General features: G+C 47.1%; 1 protein-coding gene across 1 annotated transcript in view; it reads right to left on the bottom strand.

Moving 5' to 3' along the window:
• The window catches only part of LOC115472490 (cadherin-related family member 4-like), a 95,650-nt gene that overhangs the window by 51,701 nt on the left and 31,296 nt on the right, over nucleotides 1-12,653 (bottom strand). Inside the window, exon 4 of the mRNA XM_030206782.1 lies at nucleotides 11,772-11,983. Coding sequence (XP_030062642.1) covers nucleotides 11,772-11,983 — 212 coding nt within the window. The remainder of the gene's footprint in view (nucleotides 1-11,771; nucleotides 11,984-12,653) is intronic.

Genomic DNA, 12,653 nt, shown 5'->3' with positions numbered 1-12,653 from the left:
CAGAAAACTGGTTTTGGCTAACTGGGAAATTTGCTGAGTGAAAGTGAGTTGAGAGTCAAGTATGATTCCCAGATACCAAAAGGAATTAACTGACTGAACAGAGGTGCCGCAGAGAGTTAGAGGCAATAGATACCCCCCCCCCCCCCGGGAACCAACATGCAGCAGTTTTCTGTGTGTTAAGTGCAAGCTGGTGTGTGGAGAGCCATGAAGAAATAGCATCAAGACAATGTTGAAGTTGGCTGATATCAGGGTTGAAAGGGCTAGTAGAGAAAAGTAACAGAATGTCATCACCATAGAAGTGAAATGAAACACATGTGGATTGAATGAGTGTCGCAAGCGGACTTAAGAATATATTAAAGAGAAGAGGAGAAAGAACTGAGCCTTGCGGGACTCCACAGGTCAATGGACGTCCGGGAGCAGAGGATGTCGTAATGATGACTTGATAGGAGCGGTTGGAAAGGAAAGAGGTGATCCAAGAGTGCACTGAGCCAGAGATGCATAGAGACCCGAGATGGGACAGCAAAAGGTGATGATTTATCAAGTCGAAGGCTGTAGATAGGTCTAGTGAAACAACAAGCACAACAATGTGTTTGTGCAGGTGGAATTAGATTTAATTTAACACTGCAGTCAATACAGTCTCTGTACTAAAGTGAGCCCTAAAACCAGACTGATGAGGGTGGAGGACAAGGGATTTCTCAATGAAAGATGACAGCTGAGTAAAGATTAATTTTCTCCAGTATTTTAGGGAATAAACAGAGGCTGGAGAACAGATGATGATGGGCAGAGGACTGCGAATCTAAAGAAGGTTTCTTCAAAAAGGGGCACACTAATGCTGATTTCCACCGGGTGGGGACTTGACCAGAGACAAGACTCAAATTTATTACTAGAAGTAACTTAGGTAATAATTGGAGCTCTGAGATCTGTAACCAGGAGGGTGGAATCAGGTCGGCTGCACAGAACAGTGGTCTCATCCCTGATTGTACTTTAGACAAAGATACAAGGATTTGAGGTTGGAAAGACGTCCTAGAGAATGCTCCTACAATAGAGGCAGGAACAGGGATAGAGTAGTCTGAGATGAGTGAATAGGGGATAAGGCTACCGGACATTAAAAAAGATATTGCAGCAGTCAAGAATGCGATAAAGGCAGTGCTTTTTTTGAGGGGGTACTGAGTATCGGCACCTTTTCCATTGTCTGCAAAAATTGACCAACAGACCCCAAGTTTTAATGAAAGAGCTCAGGCTCTACACACCAATTCTGCCTTGTCATAGATTTTGTGACTGGTTGCAGGGGCCTGGCTATTGTGGGATGAGTCCCTCAGTGATCACCTCACACCTTTAGGGTTGCCTAGCATTTGAGTACCGGCACCTTTTTTACTTGGAAAAACGCACTGGATAAAGGTTACGATTACATCACTCTGGGAAGAAGTGCTAGAAATGTGGACCTGGCTGGAGGAAGTGGAGATGCATGTGGAGCAGCACAAGGAGACCATACCAGAGGAGCACTGTGGTATGGAGATGGTTAAGAAAGCTCGAGATACTCTCTTGGAGAAATTAGAAATCATATTAGGCAAAAACAGTAAAAGGATAAAGGGGTGACTGAGATGGAGACATTTTTGAATGTGAGCAGATGTTGAAGAGCATATGCGCCAGTTTACCTAAAGGAGTTAAGTCAGAGGGCCCTATTTCACAACGTATTATAAGAGACTTGATGACTACTACTACTGCTACTACTATTTAGCATTTCTATAGCGCTACAAGGCGTACGCAGCGCTGCACAAACATAGAAGAAAGACAGTCCCTGCTCAAAGAGCTTACAATCTAATAGACAAAAAATAAATAAAGTAAGCAAATCAAATCAATTAATGTGAACGGGAAGGAAGAGAGGAAGGTAGCTGGAGGCGAGTGGTTACAAGTGGTTACGAGTCAAAAGCAATGTTAAAGAGGTGGGCTTTCAGTCTAGATTTAAAGGTGGCCAAGGATGGGGCAAGACGTAGGGGCTCAGGAAGTTATTCCAGGCGTAGGGTGCCAGCGAGACAGAAGGCGCAAGTCTGGAGTTGGCAGTAGTGGAGAAGGGAACAGAAAGAAGGATTTATCCATGGAGCGGAGTGCACGGAAGGGGTGTAGGGAAGGACGAGTGTGGAGAGATACTGGGGAGCAGCAGAGTGAAGTACATTTATAGGTTAGTAGAAGAAGTTTGAACAGGATGCAAAAACGGATAGGGAGACAGTGAAGGGTCTGAGGAGAGGGGTAGTAAGGAGTAAAGCGACCCTGGCGGAAGACGACGGACGGGCAGCAGAGTTTTGAAACCGACTGGAGAGGGGAGAGGTGACTAAGTGGGAGGCCAGCAAGAAGCAGATTGCAGTAGTCTAAACGAGAGGTGACAAGGGTGTGGATGAGGGTTTTGGTAGAGTGCTCGGAAAGAAAGGGGCGGATTTTACGGATGTTGTAAAGAAAGAAACGACCAGGTCTTGGCAATCTGCTGGATATGAGCAGAGAAGGAGAGAGAGAAGAGTCAAAGATGACCCCAAGGTTTCGAGCTGAGGAGACAGGGAGAATGAGAGAGCCATCAACAGAAATAGAAAACGGGGGGAGCGGGGAGGTGGGTTTGGGGGGGAAAATGAGAAGCTCGGTTTTGGGTCATATTTAATTTCAGGTGGCGTTGAGACATCCAGACAGCAATGTCAGACAAGCACGCTGAAAACTTTGGTTTGGATGCAAGGTGAGATATCAGGTGGTAGAAAGGTAGACTTGATGACCCTGAACATATATACCCTGCAGGAAAGGAGAAACAGGGGTGATATGATACAGTACAGACGTTCAAATATTTGAAAGGTATTAATCTACAAACAAACTTGTTCTAGAGTCATGAACTGAGGTTGAAGGGGGCCAACTCAGGAATAATGTCAGGTAGTACTTATTCACCAAGAGGGTGGTAGATACTTGGAATGCCCTCCTGCGAGAGGTGGTGGAGATGAAAACGGTAACAGGATTAAAAAATGAGTGGGATAAACACAAAGGAATCCTGTTTAGAAGGAATGAATCCAAAGAAGCTTAGCTGTGATTAGGTGGCACCACCAGTAACTGGGAAGCAAAGTCAGAGTTGGGCAGACTTCTATGGGGCTTCGATGACAACTTCAGAAATTTAGAACAAGGACAGTGCCGGGCAGACTTATGCGGTCTTTGCCCTGAAAATGGCAGGGACAAATCAAGATCAGATATACATATTGTAAAGAGTATGTAGGAAAAGCCCCAAAGGAACCTGGGGATAGGCCAGAATACCCCCGTTATGGGCAGGCATTCCCCAGGAAAAAACTAGAAATAAAGAACTACAACTCCCAGCATGCCCCAAGGGAGCCTGGGGATAAGAGAAACTATGTGCATTCCCAGGAGTCACCAGAGGAGGGCCGCAGGGGAAGGAATAAGGCTGATTCTCCAACCTGGTGGAAGAGGTGGTGGAACAGGTGGGTGGAGAAAGAAGAGCCACCAAAGAGCTTTAATGAAAGAAAGGGTGAGCAGCTGGGAGAAGGGCGGGGCGAGGAGAATATGGATTGGGCTCCTGAGGAGAGAGAGGCAGGGAGTGAGCCTTGCCCTAGGGAGTTGACGGAACCAGAGAGCACCCTGGAAGAGCCGATGGACTTTTCAGCTCTGGCTCAGCGAAAGCCAAGAAAGTAGCGGGGCCAAGCCGGGTCAGGCGGGAGGTGGTCAGTAGAAAGTGTGACTGACCAAGAGGGTGGGACCCTAGGCTTTGAGCCCGCGCAAAGCCATTGAACTGTGTTTTGAAAGCCTAGCTGGACTGTGCTGTGTTTTTGGTAAAGCTTGTCTAAAAGTGAACTGGGTTCTGGAAAAACCCGCTACACTGAACAGGGTATTTGTTTTCTTTCTTTTTTTTTTATTATGTGCTGCTACTCTCCCCCAGGAGGGAGGGAGAGGCAGCAGCTGTGGAAGCCGGGACTGGGAAACTAACCGGTTTGAGAAAGGTGAATGATAACTGTGCTTTGTTTTGTGTTTTGGTGCCACAACTGAGGGAAGGAGGGAAACCCCTTCTAGGCAATAAAAAGCTTCATTGTTCTGAGGAAAGAAGGGAGCAGTACTGGAAGGTGTTCTTCAGGTTGTGGAGAGCTGCAACCACTGAGAAAGGAGGATCCACTTTACAATTGGTGTCAGGAGTGGGATCGCTTCGCGGACCTGTCGCTCGAGGAGGCCAAGACCAGCAGGACAGAAAAGCCCGACGGAGGGGCCAACGCTGAGAAAGGCGCAGACCCGTCTGGGGTTCCGGTAAGCGGGGCCTAGATTGGGGGAAATAAAAGGGATCCTAGGAAAAGGGGAAACATAAGTAGTGAAACCGCACTTGGAGGTGTCCTCTGTTTTTTTTTTCCACCAGGAGTCGCGGTTCCGGAGCAAGGATGGACCCCAAGGAGATCTTCGCGTGGATGATGATGCAGTTCCAGAAACAGCAAGAACTGATGAGGAAGATGGTGGAAGACTCCTTGGCGGCGGCACGAGAGCAGCAACAACCGGTGCTGAATATGATCAGGAATTTTTTCAGCGAGGGATAGAGGCTCCCAGGGTGACGGTGGAGCCAGCGCAACTGGAACAGGGACCAGGAGGAAGCCGGTGTGGTAGGATCTTTATCCCTGAACTCACTACTTGGGGAAAGTTGTCTGAGCAGGATAATGTAGAGGATTTTCTGACCGCCTTCGAGAGGGTGGCAGTGGCCGCAGGATGGCCACAAGAGCAGTGGCCATGCGGTTAGTGCCTTCATTATCTGGGGAGGCTCTAAGAGCCTTTAGAGACTTGGCTCCTGGGGACGCTGCTAACTATGGGAGGTTGCGAGAGGCCATTAAAGACCGGTTTATGGATCTGAGTACCCAGGCTTATAGGTTGTAAGTTTAGGTCCACTAAATGGGAAAAGGGGGAAAACCCCTAAAGCTGGTGGCCACTAGACTGGTAATAAAAATAGGTTGGAACCTGAGCGCCGCTCCCGGAAGAGATTCTTCAAGAATTGGTAGTGGAGGCAGTTCCTGCAGGGCCTTCCCCGGGAGATGAGGGCAGGATTGGTCCAAAGGGGCTGTAAGACGGTGGAGGCCGTGACAGCCGGGGTGGAGTGTTATTTGGAAGCCCAACATTGGGGAGAACCCAACCTGGAGGGGGGTAAGCCCCGACCTGGGGGAGGTGGGGTTCCAAAAATTCCTTCTTTAGGCCAGATCACAGGGAGGAAACCCGATCACGGCTGGGGTGGTGGAAAGCCCGTAGTGCCCTCAGGCCCCGGAAAAAAGGCCCCCTCGTATGAAGGAAAATTCTGTTATAAGTGTGGGAAGGCGGTGGCACTTCAGGAGGGATTGCCAGGCGAGAGGGGATGGACCTCGCAGGTTGCCCAAGGGTTTAGGCCTCGGTATACCGCCAAGGTGGAGGTGGAGGGGTTACCTATGGTAGCCATGTTAGACTCTGGGGCAGACCAGTCCATGATCTCTAGGAGGTTATGGGAACAAATAAGAAAGAGGAGGACAGGAGGTAAAGATACCTGTGAGGGAGCAGTGGCTATTCAATGTACTACATGGGGCCAGTACTCGTAGGTCCCTCCAGAGGGTTCACGTGAAGGGGCCCACATGGGGACATAGAGATAGCCATGGCGGTGCTGCCCAGGACTACCCCAGGAGATGATTTTGGGAAGGGACTGGCCCCCCTTTGCCGAGTGTATAGTGACAAGAGAGTGTTGGTCACTACCCGCTCTCAGGCTCGGCGAGTCCCTGCGCTGAGGAGGAGGAAAAGAATGCGGGGGTGGAAATTTAAGGGGGGGGGTATGTAAAGAGTATGTAGGAAAAGCCCCAAAGGAACCCGGGGATAGGCCAGAATACCCCGTTATGGGCCAGGCATTCCCAGGAAAAAACTAGAAATAAAGAACTACAACTCCCAGCATGCCCCAAGGGAGCCTGGGGATAAGAGAAACTATGTGCATTCCCAGGAGTCACAGAGGAGGGCCGCAGTGGGAAGGAATAAGGCTGATTCTCCAACCTGGTGGAAGAGGTGGTGGAAACAGGTGGGTGGAGAAAGAAGAGCCACCAAAGAGCTTTAATGAAAGAAAGGGTGAGCAGCTGGGAGAAGGGCGGGGCGAGGAGAATATGGATTGGGCTCCTGAGGAGAGAGAGGCAGGAGAGTGCGCCTTGCCCTAGGGAGGTTGACGGAACCAGAGAGCACCCTGGAAGAGGCCGATGGAACTTTTCAGCCTCTGGCTCAGCGAAAGCAAAGAAAGTAGCTGGGCCAAGCGGGTCAGGCGGGAGGTGGTCAGTAGAAAGTGTGACTGACCAAGCGGGTGGGACCCCTAGGCTTTGAGCCCGCGCAAAGCCATTTGAACTGTGTTTTGAAAGCCTAGCTGGACTGTGCTTGAACTGTGTTTTGAAAGCCTAGCTGGACTGTGCTGTGTTTAACGCTTGGCTAAAATTGAACTGTGGTTTGAAACCAGGGCTGAATTGAGCCATGTGTTTTTTTTTTCTTTTACTGCTACTCTCCAGGGAATGGGAGAGAAAGCAGCGGTTTTGAAGCCAGCACGCTGTAGCAGTGTTTGTTGTTTTGGGGAACAAGGTGGAGCCATACAGGAGTGGGTTTTTGTTTAGTTTGGTTTTGTGGAGGGGCTGCATCCCAGGAGAAAAGAGGATCCACTTTACAATATGAAGTATCACATCATACCTTATACTATACATTTATCTGTTGGCAGACTGGATGGACCAGCAGGACGTTATTAACTGTAAACCTTTTTTTAGGTCAGATAATTAAAAGCAAGAAGCCTACAAAAGAATCAGTTGACAGAGGGGTAAAAGGGGCACTCAGGAGAAGAAAAGGCCATAGCGGAGAGATTAACTGAATTCTTTGCTTTGGCTTCATGAGGAAAATGTGGGAGAGATACCAGTACCAGAAATGGTACTCAGTGCTGACGAGTCAAGAGAAACTGAATCAAATCTCTGTAAACCTGGAAGATATAATGGGACAATCTGACAAATTAAAGAGTAGCAAATCACCTGGACTGGATGGTATACATCCCAGAGTATTGACAGAATTGAAAATGAACTTGAAGAAATATGTAACTATGTAATTTATCTTTAAAATCAAGCATGGTACCGGAAGATTGGACAAAGCCAACATGGATTTAGTGAAGGGAAATCTTGCCTCACAATCTACCTCATTTCTTTGAAGGGGTGAATAAACACATGGATAAAGGTGAGCTGGTCGATATTGTGTATCTGGATTTTCATAAGGCGTATGACAAAATATCTCATGAAAAACACCCCAGGAAATTCGAAAGTCATGGGATAGGATGGTAGTGTTCTATTGTGGATTAAAAATGGTTAAAAGATAGATAACTAGTGAGGTAATTAAATTGTTGATGACACAAAGTTCTTCAATGTTGTTTAAATCGAAAGAGGATTGTGAAAAATTACAAGAGGGACCTTGCAAGACTGGAAGACTGGGCATCTAAATGGCAGATGATGTTTAATGTGAGCAAGTGCAAAGTGACGCACGTGGGAAAGAGTAACCAAAACTATAGTTACGAGACTTGCAAGGTTCCACATAGGAATCACCGACTAGGAAAAGGATCTAGGTGTCATCATTGATAACACGTTGAAACCCTCTGCTCAGTGTGCAGCGGCGGCGAAGAAAACAAATAGAATGTTAGGTATTGTTAGGAAATGGAATGGAAACAAAAATAAGGATGTTATAATGCCTTGTAGCACTCCAAGGTGCAACCACACCTTGAATACTGTGTGCAATTTTGGTCAGCACATCTCAAAACAGATATAGTTGTAATTAGAAAAGGTACAGAGAAAGGCGACAAAAAATGATAAAGGGGATGGGATGACTTCCCTATGAGGAAAGGTTGAAGTGGCTAGGGCTCTTCAGCTTGGAGAAAGACAGCTGAGGGGAGATATGATAGAGGTATGTAATATAACGAGTGCAGTGGAATGAATAGACGTTGTGATAAACACAGTGGGTGCCCTACCCTTGAGGAGGCCGCTAGGGGGTGCCTCCTACAAGAAATAGAGAAAAATGCCCTTTCTGGTCCCTAGGGGAGCTCCCAAATGGGACATCAGGGTAATGACCTGAAGGAGCCAGCAGAGGGAGCTCCAGCTAAGGCCTGAACATGGGGACCAGGGAGTATGTAGTAGAGATTCCCTGTTAAGAGAAGGGCACCCAGAAGGCTCTGGACTCTTCCAGAACTGGGAGGAGGGGCCCAGAAAGGGTGTGATGGGCTATTAGCTGCCCTATATAAGCAGTACCTCCTGAGGAGCTAAGGGGGAGACAAGTGCCTGGAAAGCCTGGTGGAGGAGTGGTACTGGGAAGATGGAAGAGAGAGGAAAGGAGACTCTAAAAATCTAGGAAGGTACTTACCAGACCAGGTTGATGGACTTGTGACTTATTTAAAATGAACTAACAGCCGTGGGGTGGAGGATAGGACTGTAAGGTCAATGAGAGTGAAGAGTGTCCTATCCAGGGGTGGAGGCTGTTAGACACTGAGACCCAGGTTCCCCACAGTAGATGGGCTCAGTGAGAGAACTTGTGCTAGAAGACTAACGGCTGGAAAGAAGTGGGTCCCACAAGACTGCAGTATAATCTAATAAATTGAGTTTGCATTTTGATGACTGTCTCATTTGCATATATGTGAAGGCTGGGGAATCCTAGTGAAGTTCCAGGAGAGTGCGAGGGGTCACGGCCCGTGGATCAGAGGGGTGACGGGGCACCCTGGACTGGATAGGAGAGGATTTCCAGCCGAAGGAAGGCATGCCTGAGCAGTCACCCTGAGTAGGGCAGGAGCCCCAGATATAGAGGTGGGTGCTTGCAAGTGACTAGGAGAAGACCAGCTGGAGGCCTGCTCAGGAGCCTGGGGCCAGTGAGGCTGGGTAGAAAGCAGGAAGGGCATGTGTCTTTACAGATTGTTCTGAAGCCAAGTGCCAGAGAGCCTCAGGAGAGCTTAGTTCAAGAATACCCTGAGGAAGATAAAAGAAACACCTTAGTTTTGAACTGTTTGTTTCTGTGCTGTTTTGCTGGAGTTACCAGGAATCTACCACAAGTTGTTTTGAACTGCTTTGGTTGGAACTGCCTGTGGCTAAGCAGTTTGCCTGATCAAGTGCAATACATAGCTTGGCTTGGGAGCCAAGGGAACTCTGAGGAGACTGGCAAGTGAGACCCCAGCCAGCCGAGGGGGGCATTTCAGAATCACCCAGTGGCTGGGAGCTTCATTTGTTTACACTCTCCAAAATACTAGGACTAGGGGGCATGCAATGTATAATTAAACTCTGGAATTCATTGCCAGAGAATGTTGTAAAAGCAGCTAGCTTAGCGTGGTTTAAATAAGGTTTGGATATCTTCCTAAAAGAAAAGTCCATAAGCCATTATTAAAATGGACTTAGGAAAATCCACTGCTGATTTTTAGGAAAAGCAGCATAAAATGTATTTTTTTTTTTTATTGTAGTATTTTGGGATTTTGCCAGGTACTTGTAACCTGGATTGGCCACTGTTGGAAACAGGATACTGGGCTTGATGGATCTTTGGTCTTTCCCAGTATGGCAACGCTTATGCTCTTATGTTATGTTCTTAATTTATCGCTCACACCACAGTGCAGAAGAGATATATGAGAGGTGACAGTGTACCTGTGCAAAAAGAACATCAAATATAAATGGCTATGTTTACTGTGAGTTGTGAGGAATATGAGGGTGAGAGGGAGAATGAAGGCACATGGAGGAACAAGGAGGCTCGAGAGGGAGGGAGACTGGGTAGAGAAAGGAAGGAGTCTTTTCCTTTTCTCCAATCCAGGTCTAAATAACAATATCCATCTTTTTAGACAAAGATGTCCTTTTCCTTTTTGAGATCAGAGTTGGATGTCCATATTTTGCCCACTCCCTGGTCCTACTCAAAACAAACCCAGACCATGCCCTCAGGGCTGTGCCTAGGGTCTCTGGTGCCCCCCTGCAGACTATCAGTAGCCGCCCCCCCCCCCCCCCACCTCGTGTGGCACAAGATGCAAAGGAAATAGGAGCAGAAAGACGGAGTGCATCTTTGTGGAATTGCTCAACAAATAGAGGGTTTACAACCACTTAGCTTTTCGTGCTTTCATGTTCACAAAATTAGTAATTAAATCTTTGATATCTAACTGGCACATATATCATTCTCAATAGCAATCATGGCAAGGCTTACAAGCCTTTCTTGCAAAATACTTGATCGCAAATAATTTTTTAATAATTTTTAACCGTGAAAATGATCGCTCACCACTTGCCACACTGACAGGAATTGTCAGCAATATTCTTAGAAACAAATTGCTATACATTGCAAAATAAGATAGCAGATGTAAATTCTCAAAATGGGCATATTCCAAACGCTAAAATGAAAAAAAAATGATTTTTTTCTACCTTTGTTGTCTGGTGACTTTCTTTTTCTGATCATGCTGGCCCAGTATCTGATTCTGCTGCTATCTGTCCTCTTAACGCCGTTTCCATGGCTTCTTTTCCATTTATTTCTTTACTTTCCTCCTTTCTTCTTCATTTCTTGCTCTATATCCATAAGTAAAAGCTGGGTCCTCTGCAGACTTGACTGTCCAGTGGATCCAGCGTCTGCCTATTTTCTCCATCCATGTGCAGTTTTTCTCCTCTCTTCCTTTCCCCTCACCTCATCTCCTTCCTTTCTTCCCTCCCCTCCAACCATGCCCAGCATTTCTTCTCTCTCCCTTCCCCTCCATCCATGTGCATCTCCTTCCTCTGTCTTCCCTTCCCTCCCATCCATCCATGTCCAACAATTCTCCTCTCTCCCCTCCATATCCAGCAATTTCTCCTCTCTCCCTGGGCCCTGGCCTCCCATCCATGTCCATCCTTGTTCCTCTCTGCCCTTCCCTCCTCTATCCATATCCAGCAATTCTCCTCTCTCCCCTCCATGTCCAGCAATTTCTCCTCTCTCCCTGGGCCCTGGCCTCCCATCCATGTCCATCCATGTCCATCCTTGTCCTTCTCTGCCCTTTCCTCCTCCATCCATATCCAGCAATTCTCCTCTCTCCCCTCCATTTCCAGCAATTTCTCCTCTCCCTGGGCCCTGCCCTCCCATCCATGTCCCTCTCTGCCCTTCCCTTACCTCAGCTCCGCGCCGCCCTGGGGGCTTTAAATCTTTTACCTCCTATGGTCGCAGCAGCTGAGCAGCGTCAGTGAAAGCGCTGCCGACATCTCCAGCCTTCCCTTCGCACTCACTCGTTCATTCCCTCAGTGTCCCGCCTTCTTCTGACGTCATTTCCTTGTGAGGGCGGGACACTGAGGGAACCAACAAGCGCGAAGGGAAGGCTGCAGACGTCAGCAGTGCTTTCACTGACGCTGCTCAGCTGCTGCGACCGTCGGAGGTAAAAGATTTAAAGCCCCAGGGCGGTGCAGAGCTGAGGTAAGCGGCGAGGGTAAGCACCGCGGCGGCGCCCTCCAGAGGTCGGCGCCTCCCTGCGGTGCTTACCCCACTTACTGTGTTGGCATGGCCCTGCACGCCCTCTTGCCATATGGACATAGTGCAGTTTTAGACATCCATGCCTTGGTTTCATAAAATCGAGATTTGGACATTCAAAACAAAAATAGAGCTTCAAAAATAACCACCATTGTAACCTAGCTTAGAGATGAATCTGTGCTAAGACTAGATCAACAAAATTTGTTAATGATGTCCAAGTAATGACAATTTGGCTGTCCCTGTGAGTGCTTGAGCACAAGTATAGGACAAGCAGCACTGAACACACAGGAGATGGCATGATTTCCTCTCACCGTTGTTGTCTGTGTGGTGGTTGAAACTGTTGTTGTCCATGGAATCACGTGAACAATTACTGGTACTGTTGTGCTACGCCGAGGAGGAGGGTCATCAGTCACCTCAATCAAGAGTTCAAAAGTCAAGGGGTCATACACACCATGAGGGTTATAAGAGAAGCCACTGTGGTAGAGTGCACCATTTTTTATGCTGAAACGGTTATTGGTATTACCTGTGAGTAAAAGTGAAAAATATTTACATCATGGTTTCTTATAGCTAAGATCAACACTGTCATATCTGTAATCTGGCCAACTCTGATGCAGTGAACTTTGAAACCTAGAAACCACTTGCTTGATACATGACAGTTTCAATTCACACTTCCATGGTCTTACAAAGAATTTCAGAAACATCTATGCTGCCACCTCTGGGGCAGGTTCTTGAACTGAAAGCCTCCATTTTGGCATCTTGCAAATGGGATAGCTTTCAAACAGAAGTAGAGGGAACTGTGATGGGAAGTGGTTAGAAAAACACCAACAGCATCTTGGCATTAACAAGTCTATGGATGCGACACAGAGCTAGAAGGTATGTTGGACAAATTTGAAGAAGGCTGCTGCCCCCCCCCCCCCCCAAAAAAAAACTTTTGCTGTTGGAAAGATGAGTAATATTTAATATTTTATAATACAAATGAAAAAAGTTCTAAATAAGGATTAAGGTATAAAATACAGATGTTATATATTTTTGATTTAGATTTTGGGACCAATGACGACTGTAGTACCTGTAACTCAATCAAGATTAATTTTACCTTAGAGCAGCACTTCTGAAGGTCCGATATACAAAGACATTTTTATTAAGAGGGTTGCTGCATTTTATGTGATTGATAGTTCTCTCTCTAAAATATAATT

This window comes from Microcaecilia unicolor, chromosome 6 (genome assembly GCF_901765095.1).
Source record: "Microcaecilia unicolor chromosome 6, aMicUni1.1, whole genome shotgun sequence".
Taxonomy (NCBI): domain Eukaryota; kingdom Metazoa; phylum Chordata; class Amphibia; order Gymnophiona; family Siphonopidae; genus Microcaecilia; species Microcaecilia unicolor.
This window is presented reverse-complemented; position numbering and strand designations above follow the sequence as displayed.